At 40.4% G+C, this 14893-nt stretch overlaps 4 protein-coding genes across 4 annotated transcripts; 2 read left to right on the top strand and 2 right to left on the bottom strand.

The window, feature by feature from the left end:
- The first annotated feature begins 1306 nt into the window (after positions 1-1306).
- LOC129591198 (TBC1 domain family member 30-like) lies at positions 1307-7694 on the top strand. Its single transcript, XM_055486764.1, has 7 exons — positions 1307-2102; positions 3355-3531; positions 4459-4592; positions 4857-5168; positions 5597-5762; positions 5868-6045; positions 6771-7694. The coding sequence occupies exons 1-7, from the start codon at positions 1538-1540 to the stop codon at positions 7447-7449; spliced, it is 2211 nt and encodes a 736-aa protein (XP_055342739.1). The 5' UTR covers positions 1307-1537; the 3' UTR covers positions 7450-7694.
- Positions 7695-8098: 404 nt separating this feature from the next.
- Positions 8099-10618, bottom strand: LOC129591321 (uncharacterized). Its single transcript, XM_055486938.1, has 9 exons — positions 10452-10618; positions 10204-10298; positions 9876-10135; positions 9626-9780; positions 9288-9562; positions 9022-9165; positions 8686-8962; positions 8521-8622; positions 8099-8447 (listed from the first exon to the last, which is right to left on the bottom strand). Exons 1-9 carry the CDS (start codon positions 10473-10475, stop codon positions 8268-8270), a joined length of 1512 nt encoding a protein of 503 aa, XP_055342913.1. The 5' UTR covers positions 10476-10618; the 3' UTR covers positions 8099-8267.
- A 170-nt stretch (positions 10619-10788) lies between these two features.
- On the top strand, positions 10789-13764 carry LOC129591194 (rabenosyn-5-like). The gene is made up of 7 exons (XM_055486759.1): positions 10789-11245; positions 11388-11657; positions 12001-12162; positions 12237-12490; positions 12605-12675; positions 12767-12853; positions 12999-13764. The coding sequence occupies exons 1-7, from the start codon at positions 11059-11061 to the stop codon at positions 13603-13605; spliced, it is 1638 nt and encodes a 545-aa protein (XP_055342734.1). The 5' UTR covers positions 10789-11058; the 3' UTR covers positions 13606-13764.
- On the bottom strand, positions 12763-14771 carry LOC129591195 (probable 28S ribosomal protein S25, mitochondrial). The gene is made up of 3 exons (XM_055486760.1): positions 14493-14771; positions 14189-14295; positions 12763-14075 (listed from the first exon to the last, which is right to left on the bottom strand). Exons 1-3 carry the CDS (start codon positions 14642-14644, stop codon positions 13789-13791), a joined length of 546 nt encoding a protein of 181 aa, XP_055342735.1. The 5' UTR covers positions 14645-14771; the 3' UTR covers positions 12763-13788.
- Between the last annotated feature and the right edge of the window lie 122 nt (positions 14772-14893).

Genomic DNA, 14893 nt, shown 5'->3' with positions numbered 1-14893 from the left:
AAATTTCTCTAAAACTGCCGATTAAACTAACGGCTATCATTATTATGTGTTTCTTCCGAATGACCGCATTTTGAAAATTACGCATACTTACCGGTATGTACAACATCATTAGCAAAAACATGGCATAAACGATGCCGCTACGAGGTCACGACTGTCTTATAATAAGGCGTAGGTATATATGTTAATTACACTGTCTTGTTAGAATGGTTGACTGCATACGCATTGTATGTTATAAAGGTGGCAAAAACCAGGATAAGAAAAACGCTTGCTTATTCTTATTCTGGTTCTCTAAATTAATATTTATAGTAATCGAGTATGAACTGCAACCTGTGACTATACAACACTTTATTCCTGCAACACTTGATTTTTTTCTTTAAACAAAAAAACCGTTTTTACAGGCGCTTATTTACTGACTTCGAACATATAAAGCGTACAAGTTGTTACGTCTGTCATAGTTAGTAAAAGTCAGGTACATGCAAACAATTTGCAGTTTTATTAGTTAACTATAAGTATGTGCTGCAGTGCAATAATTCCATGAAGTTAATACATTTCCTCAAGTGCAAAAAATTTTACATTTACATGTCTCACATATACTCGTATCTTTTGTTGGAGACTGATTACATTTCCCTGCAGGGAGCAGCGCAATACTTTGCAAAAGATTGTTCTCAACACTGAAAAAGGGCCTACATCAGCTACATATTGCGTATTACGAAATTAAAAACCTATTTTGCTATTTTATAACATGTAATCTTTAAAGTTTTTACTTTTTACCTAGAGTAGTGCACAACACCGTCACTAACTTGACTCTAACTACGGATTTAATTACGGTATTTAACCGTACGATAGTACTAGTGAATACCCCAAAAGAATCCTCGAAGGTTAACAGAATTGCTAGCACAGACAAATCATTACCGAGTAGTATACGTATATTAGGGCTGTAAAATGTGCAGTCCTGCAATCATGATTCAAATATCCTGTTAAATATTTTGCTAATAATATTTTATTGGAGACTGCTAATTAAACCTAATCTAAATAACGTGCGTATTGCTAAATGACTGTCAAATACTTGTGGAACAAAACGTTTCATTAACATTAACCGGACAGCTCAGTAGTATCTCGGCTTTTGTGGTAACCGATCCCCAAAATTCGGCAAGAAATATAGCGGACAATATAAATTATCTTATCTGGTGTTATTGCGCTTATCGTTCGGAAAAGTCTTTTTAGAGAAGCTAAAATTTATCGCACTGTAAGCTACTGTTCTGATAATTGAAACAACAAACTGTGATATTTACCCAGTTGGAGCAGTTCAAATGCGTTTTAATTACAATGCAATCATGACTGGTTGCACTAGGTCTGGCACTCTTTTTGGGAAAGAATTGTTTGGTACTACAAATTTATTAAGATTAATTATGCAGCGTGCCGGTAAGCTGCATGATTTCACTTGCTACTGTACTTGATTTTCATGGTCACCTGCATATGCTATTTGCACGTCTCGGTATATTAAATCGAAACTGGGCTCACATCTGTATGTTTTGCGATGGACGAGCTGAATAATCAGACTGATCAAAAAGGTCAGTCGGAATTTATGGATGATGGGGATTTGTTGGCGTGGCACGATTTAATGCGCTTCCGCAAGCAGCATCAACAAGACCCATCACCAGCCACAACGGATTTAGACGCTGGTTCCATTTCGGCACAGGCATCCATTTCGGCGGATATTCACGACGAAATGCCCTACACGATGCGTTTTGGGGATCGTTTCATGGACTCAGCCACTGACTCTGGTCAAACGAGCGATAGCGATTCACGCATTTTTGAACAACAGTTTTATGATGCAAGTGCCAGAAATCGCAAACAGCTGATTGAAAATCTGTTGCATGAAATTTATGTGGATGATCAGCTGTACCACGATGAACTGGAGGAAACGCGCTATCTTGTGCGCCGAAGTTCAGATGCCAGTCAAAGCAGTATTGGAAGGAAAAATTCAGTTATTGATTATACCGCCTGGAGAATTGAATATTATGCAGAATTAAGTAAAACGCTGCAGAGTTTTGGATACCAGGGAAATGACAAGCTGGACGTGCAGCTGCTTACACAAATGGGTATAGCATGTGAACTACAGCAATACCGTGTTCAAAATTGTTTAGCAGTAGCAAAAGCAGGCATTAGCTGCTGTTACAAAAACAATTTTTTTTGCAGTTGGCATGAAAGTAACCCGCCATACTTGAAATCAGGCAAATACGAAGCAATATAGTTGCATTTATGCGGACCGAAAACCTTTTTATTTGATTGCCAAATTAGTACTGCACTACAATCCTAAATTTGACTAACAAATTGTATATTGAGCAGTTAAATGCCGAAACCGGTAAACATTACTACTGGCACGCCCAAATTATTAACAGAAATTTACATGTTACATAAAAAACTAAGAAGTATTGTACATGTATTAGGAATGTAATCCTCTAACAATTAATCCTCTAACAATTATTCCTCTAATTTAATTTAAAAAATACTGCAAATGCATATATTTCATATTCGCAGTTGGTATCGTTAGCCACAGGCTTTCGGAAACCAACCAGAAGATTATCCCATCTAAAAGATCTTGTATATATATATGCTTATCCCAACTCAGAGATCTTGTGAAATTGCCAATTATTAACAAGTAAATTTTAAATAAAATATAGATATAGAACTGGATGTACACGTACGACAGATCGGTGATGCGATCTTTGTATGACTTAGACGGAGCGCTCTTAGTAAGACTGAGAATTTTATATTTTTGTGTTTCGTACAAATATGTTTCTTCAAAAAAAAAAGTTTTGGTGGGAGTGCTGGTCACATTTAGGACACGTACCATGTTAGAATATAGCCGCAAATTACATAATTTCATTGGACTATTAAAGAGAAATATGTGCCAATAAAATGATATCAAAAGTTTATAACAAAAACATCTGCTATATATGAAATCTCACGTGATACGTACTGTGCAACCATACACAGAGTAATATATAACGCACATAAATGTCGATAATATACCAGGACGTGTATACATTTTCTCGTTGCCCTTTTGATAGTTTTGAATGGGAAGGTGAACCATCAATTTTTAGATCTAATATTATATGCTGATAATTTATTCTTTGTTATGTAAATTTAAAATGTGCTAAAGTGCAAGCAAGCGTTCTTAATTTTATGTTCTTGCGGTGCACTGTTTTTAATAAAAAATTTTGCATTTGCACAAAAACTTTTCCTTGACGATGCATAATGCAGAAGTTTTGATCGGCAATATGTGTTCAAAGTTTACTCCGGTCTGCTCTTGCAGATATTCAAATAATTTTATATATACTTATTTTTTAGATACAAGTCAGCTGAAAATGTTAAGGACCGCATACGAAAACACCATCATGGGAGTGAACCGGTATCTTGTGCAGACTCTGAAACAGAAGGACAAGAGACAAATAGCCCAAAGTAAACAGTATTTGATCATCAACAGCGCACTGCAGGCTCTGGCTGCGCCATCATCACCGGAAGGAAGTAAGTTCCCTTTCTGTGGCAATAAGGCACGCTATGGCAGTAAGAGAGTATTTCCATGGAAGGTGGAGCCAAGCGGTTCCTTGAACTACGAGCTTCGCTATGGATTTGCTTATTTCCAGAGCAGCAGACTGTAGCCGCACAATCGGCACACCATATCAGATCTTTTAACATTTGTATTGTCAGACGTGTGCATATAAGGGCTTAATGCAAAATAGGTCATGTCGTTTTTAATATCTTCAAATCATCCAAGCAATTGCCGGCTATTAGAGAGAGCAATATATTGCTGGTATTAGCATTAATGTATTTCGGACAGCAAAGAGTGGGAGTACCGGTTGATTTATTTTTAATGGACAGTTCGGGATGGGTTTGATGGATAGTGCAAAGGAATGGTATATAAATTTTCCCTTGCTGAACAACATTTTCATTCCGCTGCTCTTTTCTTGTTTCTCTAGTCGGCAGTTATCCTTGTACGAATCTGCGTGCTGACCCGTATTTTGCAGTATTATATATACGCAGTGTGGAAAGTCTTCCTCAGTTATCAATTAAATCAGTAATTACTTTGTCGCCATAACGCACAGACATGTATTCCTGTGGCGTGGCTTTTGTTCACGATCAAATCCACCGTTACAACTGTAAGTTGTGCTACGTAAGCAATTAATTGCGGTTTCACTGTAATTTAACAGGGCTGACATATTCGCTTCGCTTAGCTATATTTCTCGGTAAAACATACGTATAATTATTTAGCAACTTGAACACTCAGTACTTTACTCGAATCCGGAATTAGTGTCTCGAATTCCCATGGGCCATGCATAATAGTTATATAAAAAAAATGCTCCTTCAGAAATTAATTTCGTTGATGCGGTATTTGCTTACGCTTTACTTATCGATTTGCGTTAAAATAATTGCGTGGTGTCCTTTTTTTGTTAGGCCAACGGCACGCTAAGTTTCGGTTTTCCGTAACACCTCCGGTAGGTGACAGCGATGGTTACCTGCAGTGGATCGAAGCGATGAGAGCCGTGCTGAAACTTCCGGGTGGATTGCCAACAGCTTTTCGAAAAACAGTAAGGACAAGGTGGACACATTACATATGCAGAGTGCAGACTAATGTAAACTGTATGATTATTTGCACTTCTGTCCATTATGACGCAAACCAATTCCCATATTTCATTAACCATGATTGATTTTCATTTTGATAGCGTAAATGTTTAATATTTTTTTGTATCAAGTACGTGCCTAGCCGTCCATGACAGAACTGGAGTGACAGAAGCCGCACAGGATCCGACCGTGCAGCCTAAGCATATTTTAACGGATGTCATTAATTTCAGATGTGGTCAACTATCGCCAATCGATACATTTCGCAGCTGCCATTTGAATGGGAAAAGATTAAAAAACTCTTACTGCATGACCGGTTCAATCCGGACGAGGAGGCGCTGGGACTGCAGATTGTCAAAGACCTACACCGCACCGGTTGCTCCGGCTTCTGCGGCGAGCATAATGAAAAAGAGCGCTCTTTGCTGAAACGAGTGCTGTTAGCGTACGCTCGCTTCCGGCCATCTGTTGGTTATTGCCAAGGTTTTAATATAATAGCAGCTGTCATATTGGATGTCGTTGACAAAGATGAGGAAGAGGCTCTAAAGGTAATAATCGAAAACGTCCAAAGATTACTGAGTTGTGGATGAAATCGGATTATGACGTAGCAGAACGCACGCCTTATTCAGGCGAAATAGAGTGTATTGCTCGCGTAAGCCTTCATAAATTTGATTACTTACTCGTGCAAGGTTATTGGTTTTAAAAGCTATCGCAAAAAAACCACTTCAGAAGCGAGCTTTTTCTATACCTTTAAATTTTCTTGATATTTTAAGCGAAAAGTTTCAGCTTTTGTTTCCCTTGATCTACATAAATTATCAATGAGGCTAAAGGTCGCCATCGGTTATTGTAATTATTAATATGAGCCAGTATATACGCTTTCTGGTGATAGTGCGGAATCAGACAACTAATTGCGCAGACAAGCTCCAGTCGGCAGTTGCATGTCAAGATTGGAGAAACTATCACATTGCCTTTGCAGATAATGATATACCTTATCGAACATGTCTTGCCGCCGAATTATTTCGCCAATGATTTGGAGGCATTAACGATCGACCTATCGGTTTTTCAAGAATTGGTCAGTAATTATCTGCCGGCACTATCATCTCATCTGGATAAACTGCGCAAGCAGTCGCTGGAAGAACGAGGCAAGTAAATGCATGTGAAATGTTGACATGGAATGGCTATTCAGCCACGTCAAAGTTAAGAAATCGATTGATCACTGGGTAATATAGTGCGGTGTGCATTTACAGGAGCAAACGGGGGATACGAGCCGCCGTTAACGAATCTGTTTTCCATTCAATGGTTTTTGACGCTCTTTGCAACGTGTCTGCAGCATGAGGCCACTTTACGTGTATGGGACTGCATCTTCCTGTACGGCTCGGTCATTCTCATGAAGACGGCCCTCGTCCTGCTGGTGAAACTTGAGAAGTATGTTTAATGTTACCATTTGATCAAGTGTAAATCAAACATGAAACGTTCGAGGGGAGGTTATGAAACGCAGGTATCAGGTTCGGCTATTTGAATGACGCAACTGAGTTAATCGATGTTTTGATTCGGGCGCAAATGTACATCCAATTTAAAAAGCACGAAGATCGAACGCCGCTCCAGTGCAGATACTGTAAATACAGAATATTACTGTTGACGGCTACAAAATACTATGGAGTAAGGTATTATAAGCTGTGCAAAAATACGGAAACCGGTACAGTGAATATGTGAGATAATTTTAATTGATTTACATTGATGCGAAATTCGATTTAATTTCGAGTTACAGAATGAGCATAAAATTATTGCTTTTTAGATCTGAATCAATGATAAATTATTTAACATTATATCGTGCAGACATTTGGCTACTGCATCGTGCATGTCACAGGCATGAATCCGAGTGTTATATATTCAAAGACTATCTTTTAATTTGTTCCTGCATTTAGTACACTAGTAAATTTCTAATACAAGGTATTTGTTAAAACGATATACAACACCTACTGATTAACAATAAAATTGTGCACTTGATTTCTTTGTTCCGCGGTTTTCCGGTCGAGTAACAGTACATCGGTGTTGCACAAAATGATTACTGTACAGTATTGATTATACTCGTATACATTTAACGTTTCTGTGTATAAGGATTGCGTTTTAATCGATTCCATATTCTTCAGGTATTTTCTGCCAGTAGAAACTGCCTTCGACTTTTATTCCATCATGAGTGAACTCCAGCAGAGCATACTGGACGGGATGATGATCGGCCCGGAAGAATTGATCCAGGAGCTGTTCAAAATTCCCGATTTCGATTTACGCACAATGCGCATTGAACACACTGTCACCGTGGCAGCGGCAAAAAACTCCCATTACACCCAGTTCAGTCCATTTCGCAACAAAAGTCCACGTAGTGGCTTTAGTCCGCGACGCAGTCTGGCAAACGTGCACGGACAGATGCGCAGAAATAGTGACGCCTTCGCGGAGCATGATTTCGCGAATTTAAGGAAAAAATACGAGGAGAGCGTACGGGAAAGGCTCAGTCCGACCACACCCAATCTCACAACGGCCACACTGATGATGCGCGCCATTGCCCGGCGCGGCACCATCTTTTCCCCTAATGATCTACCCAAACGACCGGACAGTCCACATGTGGGCGCATTCGTTTTCCCCAGTCTAATGGCTGAAGGTGTATCGGAAAGCAGTTTTCGTGAATTAACCCGTGAATTGCCCCGTTCAAAAAGTGAATCACAGCCTGAGCACCATGCGGAATCTGCGCCCGTTATTAAGCTGGCACCTATTCCTAATGACCTTTCGCGTACAGTTCGCCGGGCGGAATTTCGGCAGCTGCACAGCGCTTAAAAACGTGTCAGTCGTGGACAACATCCAATGCGGTCCAATCTGTATTATTTGACTGAGATTCTTGTAATTTTATTGAAATTCTGTACATTGTGATAATTTGAACTTCTAATAGGCATTCATTTACTACGAGTACTTAGGAACCAAAGATACCATTTATAAAAAAATGGGGTTATTGTAATTGTAGTATATTTGGTCTATTTTTTACTAAATGTTGGAAGTTACAGGTGAATGAAGGCAAAAAGAACCTTCCAACTGGAACATCTTTATACGTTTTTGTTTTAAGATGTAGGGGTCAATAAGTCGCTAAATATTCTGGCTTCCCGTTGCAGAATTATGTGTTGTTTTCCATTTTGAAACTGCACAGTATCTTGCGCAAGAAAATGATTAAAAAATTGGTATTTCTTGAGGGGATTACCGGGAATAGAAAGGTGCAAAACGAAATTCTATGCGCCCGGTTTGTCGAGCCACAGCCATTTCGTAAATTTAGAATAACGGAGTGCATTTTAATGAATACTTACAATTAATAAGCACACGGCACGTTGCAGTCTTGTACGTACATATTTATATTTACTGCAACATAAACACAATTTACTGCAATATAAAAGCAAGTTAAGTGTATACAACAAATAACTTGCACTTATTTTTCTCAGTTACTGTAGAGCATACTTCGAATGCGCAACTTCATTAATTTTTGACTGAAAGCTGTAATAACCAGAATTTTCCAACCCAACGCAGAGTTCACAAAATTCAAACAACGAGAGAAAACCGAAAAATACTTTACACAAATGAAAAGCAATGCCACTCAAAACAGCCAACTTTCACTCATTCCCAGTTAGCATTTCCACATCATTTTCGTTTTCACTACTAGAGCTTTCTTCGTCTTCGCTAGTTGGATATGCCGCTCTCTTGCGGAATATTATCACAGTTTGATCATGGGTGTTTGGAATCTGACTATCTAAATTCCTGCCATTATACTTATGTTCCAGCGTTTCCCACATCTACAAGCATCAATAATTAGTAACACACTGTAAAACCCTGGTTGTTAAAAGTGTAACGGCAAAAGCAAATTACATTTGTCACATTATCTGTAGGGTCTCCAGAGCAGAAATAGTTCCGAATAGAATTCCATAAGGTGGAGCCAATGTATGGAATTTCCACACGAGTATCACCTTGCTAAAAATGTAGTTTTATTAGTAAACTGTTCGCAACTTACGACTTGATCTTCGTGATAAGTACCAAAGAAAACGTGGGCCTTGTTGCAATGCATGCTTCGCCATTAACTGCATCAATCCAGTCCACAACGTAATGAAAAATCCGTTCATGAGCAAAACTCTGGCCCAGCAAATGCCATAATAATTCTCGGAAATATTTAACACTGACTAAAAGCTGGTCCAGTTGGAGGAATATGGGAAAACTGGCCATATGGTATGCATCGACGATTGTGAGCAAGTCAGTTATCGTTCCCGTTTCTTTAAACAAATTAACGAGGGAAGTCTGAAGAATGGAAAGTATCCTGTAAGCGAAAGATGACTGAGAATACTGGATACTTCGAAACAGCCAAATCAAATTCACCTTTCCACGAAAACAGCGGAATCTTCAACTTCTTTTTGCCAGTTTATTTCCGCCGGAACAAGAGGTAACCGGTTAATAAAAACTGAGATCTGAGCGAAAAATTCTTCCCATTGCTCTCTGGCTAATGTGGACACTTGTATTATCCTGAAAGAAAACAAATACTAAAAATAATACGATATTAACTGTAACGTGAAGACAATGTGCAATAGAATCTAACCAGTGTGTTCGAAATTTCAAATGTCACCAAGTGCACATTCATAATTTACCAGTTTGCATAACTTCGGAATACTGCTGCAGACTCTCCTACACCGCAGTGTTTTGCCAGCAATACGGCTTCCCGGAACATTTTCATCTGTAGCGCTTTGTCATAGAGCTCTTCCACCACAATATTTCTTCCAACCGGAGCTTCCTGTCGCAACAAATTTGCACAAACAACGGAAAGTGCCAACTGGCACGAGATTTCCGCGGCCGTTATCTCTGGTTTATTCCAAGCAAACTGAGCAGGAGAAATGCGGGTTCCGGAGCTGGTATTCTCCGGTTTCTACGCAAAAACTTATGGTAAAATAAAAGTTAAAGTGTTAAACGTCAAAATGGTACATCGTACCCTGAAAATAGGATTTGGCATGGATTTTTTTGGTGCTGCATCCAGAAACTGCAAGATACTGGATAAATGCTCGGAAACTGCATCAAAATTCACTGGAAAAGAGTCGTGATGCTGGTGTAACTCCCAATCAGCCAGCGACAAGCATAATCGAATCACTACAAAAAGAAATGAAATTCCGGCTGACAGCAAATATACGCTAAGCAAATGAACGATAGGTAACAACAGTAGCAGTATTTTTAAATTTCCACACCATCGGTCCACAAATATCCCTCCTGAGAAAACTCCAGAAATAAATTCACCAACGAACGATCTATTTCTTCCCCGGAGGCCACACAATGCTCAACCAGGACAGCGTAGAAATCATCTCCCAACACCGCAACAGCGGTTCTGACAGTATCCGCGAAATCCGCATTCTCCCCTGCCAACCATCCGACGGCTGGATCCAGCCGAACACGACGGAACAACGCACTGGCCCGTGTGAGAAAACTTCTGACTGCTTCGTGCCGAAGTCTGTATACACAGAAAAAAGGAATGCATTGTATACCAATCCAAGAATAAACTACGCAACTGGAACGAACCGAGGATTTTTGCGTATTTGCGCAACTTCTTTGATGGCTAAATCGAACCGCTCTTGCCGGAGATATAAATGAAAAGCATCGTAATGGCTCTTGTTCTGAAAACCAGAAATACTATTAGCCACAATTGTCGTAAGTAGAAGACGATCGACACCGAAAACCTCGACGGCTCAAGTTAAATGTTTCAAATCATTTTGTGGAGGTTTCCTCTTTTCTGTGCCAATTGTTCTGCACTCTGCAGCAAACCTTACCGAACTTCTAATCTGTTGATCCATTTCCCATGGGTGCGCAAAACTGCGTGCAGAATCTGGGTTTAAATGTTTCGCCAACAGAATGCAGAAGAGCGAACTTATCGATAAATCGGAAAAAAATGTAACAAGCAAACAGCAAACTGCAAACAAACTGCAAATAACAAATAATAAACTGCAATACGCCAATAGTAATACCCGTTAAAAAGTTCGAGTATTTTATCGCAAAAGTCTGTCGCAGCCCTGCCGCAAATGGGTGGCGAATACGAGGTTCAGTGAGTGGGACGACGAGCGGTAAAAAAATCCACCTGCTCGCTGTGCAAAAAATGTTATTAATTTTTCCATAAACCATCCTTTGCTGTAATATTCAATAAGTATTCATCGTCATTCTTCCTATCAGCTTCCTTGTCTTTTAGTGTTGCAAGTCTTGGAGTGATTTTATTTTTAATAATTATGGAGGGTTTATCCATGCACAGACCGTAACTGGAAGGTTCAGCATGAAACTTTGGGAAGTTAACGTGTACTGTACACCCAGTGTACACACGGTCGTGTTATTCAAAATCAAATCAGTTCTTGTCAATTAACTGAAGAGGCTTTTATCCGGTTGAACATGGCGACGTCAGCCCGTCGAGGAATGCCGCAGAAGGCAAAACCTTCGGCCGCCGCAGAAGTCGTCGTTAGAGAAGGCTTCATTTGTCCCATATGCATGCAGGACTGTGGCAATATTGACGAGCTGCAGGACCACTTCGAGCATGATCACGCGGAGGAAGATAAATCAGTGATTAAGCAGCTGAAAGGTATGTTATCTGTCAGCAAGGAGTTTGTACGGATTTGGGAATTTCGAGTATGGATCACTGAAACTTGCTCATCAGTAATTATTGGTTTAGCAGAAATTATAGTCCCATTTTACAATGTCCAGTTAAACATTTGTTTTGGTAGGGATTTTGTTACGCAAAGTTGGCATTGTGGACAACTCGCACTCTACGCCCAGTCATAAAGGCATTTCTCGTGATAACTCTGAGGAGCAGGATTATGACCATCAGATTTTTTGGGAACCACAAGTGCTTGGCCTGTCCAGCAGCCACACGGATTATTTTCGGAAAGTGCGGGATTCCCGCCTGGAGAGATTCATGGTTGAAACGAATAAACTGATTATCAGGTTGGATAAATTAGCACACGAAGCGCCATCCGATCCGAGACAGCGTTTAGGTAAGGCAGAAGCGATTTCAACAGTAAAAGATCCAGAATCCGATTCGGAAGGCGATCCACTTAAAGAATTAATCAAACCATGCCAACCTCTGCGGTGAAATCCGAATGAGTGTGAAAAGCTGTGCGTGCGTCTGTTTTTCCCCGGTTTATTGTTTATGAAATCGGATTCGGTAGCCCTGCTGCATCGTATTTATCGTATTTATTATCGTAGCTATTTTTTGAATTACGGTGCTTTGTAAACTGTAGCCCCATTACTTAATTCTGGAGCAGTGATCAGTATAATTTTGGTTATGTTGTGTTGATGATCAGTACTGTGTAATCATATCGCTGTCGGCCATTTCAGTTTTCGAAAAGCATCTGGCGCCTTGGGTTGCGGATCAGGACGTTCCAATTTGCCCTGGATGCGGGAAATCATTCCGAATGTTTATGCGGAAACACCACTGCCGACTTTGTGGTTCCATCATTTGCGGGGAATGTAGCGATTTTCTAGACCCCGAGTTTGTTGGTAAAATTTTGTTTATGCTCTCTGAAAGCGCGCCCTGGACGAAGGTATCAACATATTGTTTACCGACGTTTTAGAAAAACTTACGAATCCGGTGGGTGCCACCCTGCGGCCGGTGGTCGGCGAAAACAGTGACCAACGTGTCCGAAACGGATCCATGATGAAGCGGTCCAACAGTAGTGAAAGTTTAATGTCAGTTGTTGCCTCGATGGGCGGTCGGGATAAAGAACAGTTAATTCGCGTCTGTGCAATTTGCAAAGATTTACTGGAACGCCGAATAATGCAGCTAGAAGAAAAGGGAAGCAGAACGGAGCTTGAAGATCTTCATGAGGTTAGCTTTCTGTGTGCGAGGCAATGGCCAAAAGCCATTGTGGTACTCTGCAGACATAATCAATGAATGATCTAGCATCCGCACTTGATTTGTCTTTCATATTCTGTGTTGCAGCGTGTTGCATATGCAATAACTGATGCCGAGAAAATTTATCCAGCTTATCAGGAAATGGCGATATCACTACAGTGAGTATACACCATCGTGCGAATGGAAAACTAAGAATGCATGTTGAACTTTTGCTAGTCGTTTATTTTAAAAAATTGTGTCGTTTATTAGAGCCGGAGAAACAAACTACAGTTTGCATCAGGCTGCGGAAATGAGACAACAGCTGCAGACATATTTCGACACCATTGATGTCGTAAGGTTCGTAACATATTATATTTGCTGATGCTCGGTATCTGTATATTATGTTAAAATTGTCATCTTTTGGCTTCAGTAAAAAATTGCTTTCCATTGTAAAAAATTGCATTTCATTGTAAAACGAAAATTGTATACCCATTCTTTTCAGTAAAAAGATTGCTGCTCTTCCCCCCGCGAGCCATCCGAAGGAAGAAAAACTGAGGAATAACGTGAGAATTAACGCAGTGGAGTATCTGAAAGCACGTGTGCTGGTGCTTCCTCCCCTTCCGACTCCACAGCAGTTGGAACAACTGCAGCAACAGCGGAGAGAAGATACCAAACGACGGTTGGCTGCACAAAAGGCGGCTGAGGAGCAACGAAAACTCGAAACCAGGCGACACAGTCGAGAATTCCCTAAAGAATTAGTCAAACCCAAACCGGTTAATGCCAATCCTTTTGAAACAAAAAATCCCTTTGATTCGAAAAATCCCTTCGATAGCGACCACGACGGTGAGGATGATCACAATCCATTTAATGAGCCCGATGAACCGAACAGCCGGCCGTCAAGTCGGTTGAACGCCGGTTGGGCACCGGAACAGGTCAAAGCGACGGAAATTGACACCGAGGATGATCCGTTACTACAGCAAATCGAAGTTATTAAAAAAACTGTCGACCAAGCAAGAAAAGCCGGTAGATTAGATGAAGTTAGTATTTTGACAGAGAATTTGAATGAACTGACCAAGGTTTATCGGCAAAAAGTGGTGCACAACCTGTGATAATTGAAATTTTTATTTTTATAGCACACCGTTGATTACTTGTAGAAAACTGTATGACATCAGAGTAACGACTGTTTTTCTTACGATTTTTTACACTTTTACCGTGAGGAGTCCATCTGAATACGAGAAAAACTGAAAATAAACACTCAAATACATGTACAGCTGATTATCCTGTTGACGGTTCTATTCTTCCTTCATCGGGCTATCGACGTCATAAGGATTCTCATAAAATTTCCGTCGCATTTCTTTGGGAAAAGGTACAACATTAGAACATGGAATCTGTCCGGGAACTTCGCATATACAGTGGCGAGGAAATCCCTTGCCGAAATTGGCAGGATTGGCGATGGTTTGTCGGGCAACTGCTTCCGCTGCCAAAATCTCCTCTGATTTCCCAATCGTTTTTCGTACACGTTCATGGATTTCATGGCGAGTGTTGTCAAATACATCAAGCAGCACCTTCTGGCCGTTTTCTAGAACAAAATTATATTGTTTCTTTTTACTGTCTTTTACATTATTTATAAGCACAGAAGGTGTAATTTCAGCATCTTTTGCACTCAAACACAAATTACACAGCATGCAATACCAAGATATGCTTGGATAACCGGAGTTGGCATGTAGTTTGTAAACGTCAAAAATTGAACATGAGGATTCTTGTATTGCAATTGAGGGTAATTCCAAAACACAAATTCTCTGCAAAGTAGTCCGTATAAATAGTAATACACATAAGTATGTATGCACTCTGTAGTCTCATCAATCACTCAAATTTCCCCTGATCTACAACATCGTATTTTCACAGTCGGCGTAGGCGCCGAGACGCGTCAAATCTTATCCGACAATCTAGTTCCTTTGAGAACCCATCTGCAAAATATCTGAACGAAAACACTCACCTGGCTCCTTTGTGCGCGAAATCCCGATCGCGCCAGTACATGCATACAATCCGTACTTCATCGCGCAACTGAATTTGTCCCCCCTCTAAATACTGAAGTGTTCTACGGATTGGAGCAGGTCCTGACATAAAGAAATTCTTGAATCGAGGCATTCCTAAATCTTACAACTTCTCGGTGAACGCTATGTTGTAAACGACAAATCGCTCCCACAAATAATTGTGAAAAAGTGTAAAAACGGGATTTTCTGCGGCTGCAAATCCCTTCGACTGTGCAACAAGCTGAGCCTCCTGCCGCGCCGAGGATGTTAAAATCAAGGCCCCCTGTTCAAGCCCTAAAAATTTCTCTATCAGCAAGTTAAGAACGCCCACCAATAGGGTTGCCTGAAAGCGGCACGCGACGGC

This window comes from Paramacrobiotus metropolitanus, unplaced genomic scaffold (genome assembly GCF_019649055.1).
Source record: "Paramacrobiotus metropolitanus isolate TYO unplaced genomic scaffold, Prichtersi_v1.0 Parri_scaffold0000045, whole genome shotgun sequence".
In the NCBI taxonomy this organism is placed as follows: domain Eukaryota; kingdom Metazoa; phylum Tardigrada; class Eutardigrada; order Parachela; family Macrobiotidae; genus Paramacrobiotus; species Paramacrobiotus metropolitanus.
Note: the sequence above shows the minus strand (reverse complement) of the source record. Positions and strands in the feature narration are given on the sequence as shown.

Bases quoted from the DNA above. Each gene is read 5' to 3' on its own strand.
- LOC129591194 (XM_055486759.1), top strand. From the start codon at position 11,059: ATGGCGACGTCAGCCCGTCGAGGAATGCCGCAGAAGGCAAAACCTTCG. The intron at 11,246-11,387 runs GTATGTTATCTG...TTGTTTTGGTAG, and splicing joins AGTGATTAAGCAGCTGAAAG to GGATTTTGTTACGCAAAGTT. The intron at 11,658-12,000 runs GTAAGGCAGAAG...CGGCCATTTCAG, and splicing joins CGATCCGAGACAGCGTTTAG to TTTTCGAAAAGCATCTGGCG.
- LOC129591198 (XM_055486764.1), top strand. From the start codon at position 1,538: ATGGACGAGCTGAATAATCAGACTGATCAAAAAGGTCAGTCGGAATTT. The intron at 4,593-4,856 runs GTAAGGACAAGG...CATTAATTTCAG, and splicing joins CAACAGCTTTTCGAAAAACA to ATGTGGTCAACTATCGCCAA. The intron at 5,169-5,596 runs GTAATAATCGAA...TTGCCTTTGCAG, and splicing joins ATGAGGAAGAGGCTCTAAAG to ATAATGATATACCTTATCGA.
- LOC129591195 (XM_055486760.1), bottom strand. From the start codon at position 14,644: ATGCCTCGATTCAAGAATTTCTTTATGTCAGGACCTGCTCCAATCCGT. The intron at 14,296-14,492 runs GTGAGTGTTTTC...ACTACTTTGCAG, and splicing joins TTCGCGCACAAAGGAGCCAG to AGAATTTGTGTTTTGGAATT. The intron at 14,076-14,188 runs GTATTGCATGCT...ATTTTGTTCTAG, and splicing joins GGTTATCCAAGCATATCTTG to AAAACGGCCAGAAGGTGCTG.
- LOC129591321 (XM_055486938.1), bottom strand. From the start codon at position 10,475: ATGGATCAACAGATTAGAAGTTCG. The intron at 9,781-9,875 runs GTGTGGAAATTT...TTCTTTTTGTAG, and splicing joins GGGATATTTGTGGACCGATG to TGATTCGATTATGCTTGTCG. The intron at 8,448-8,520 runs GTAATTTGCTTT...TGATGCTTGTAG, and splicing joins CTACAGATAATGTGACAAAT to ATGTGGGAAACGCTGGAACA.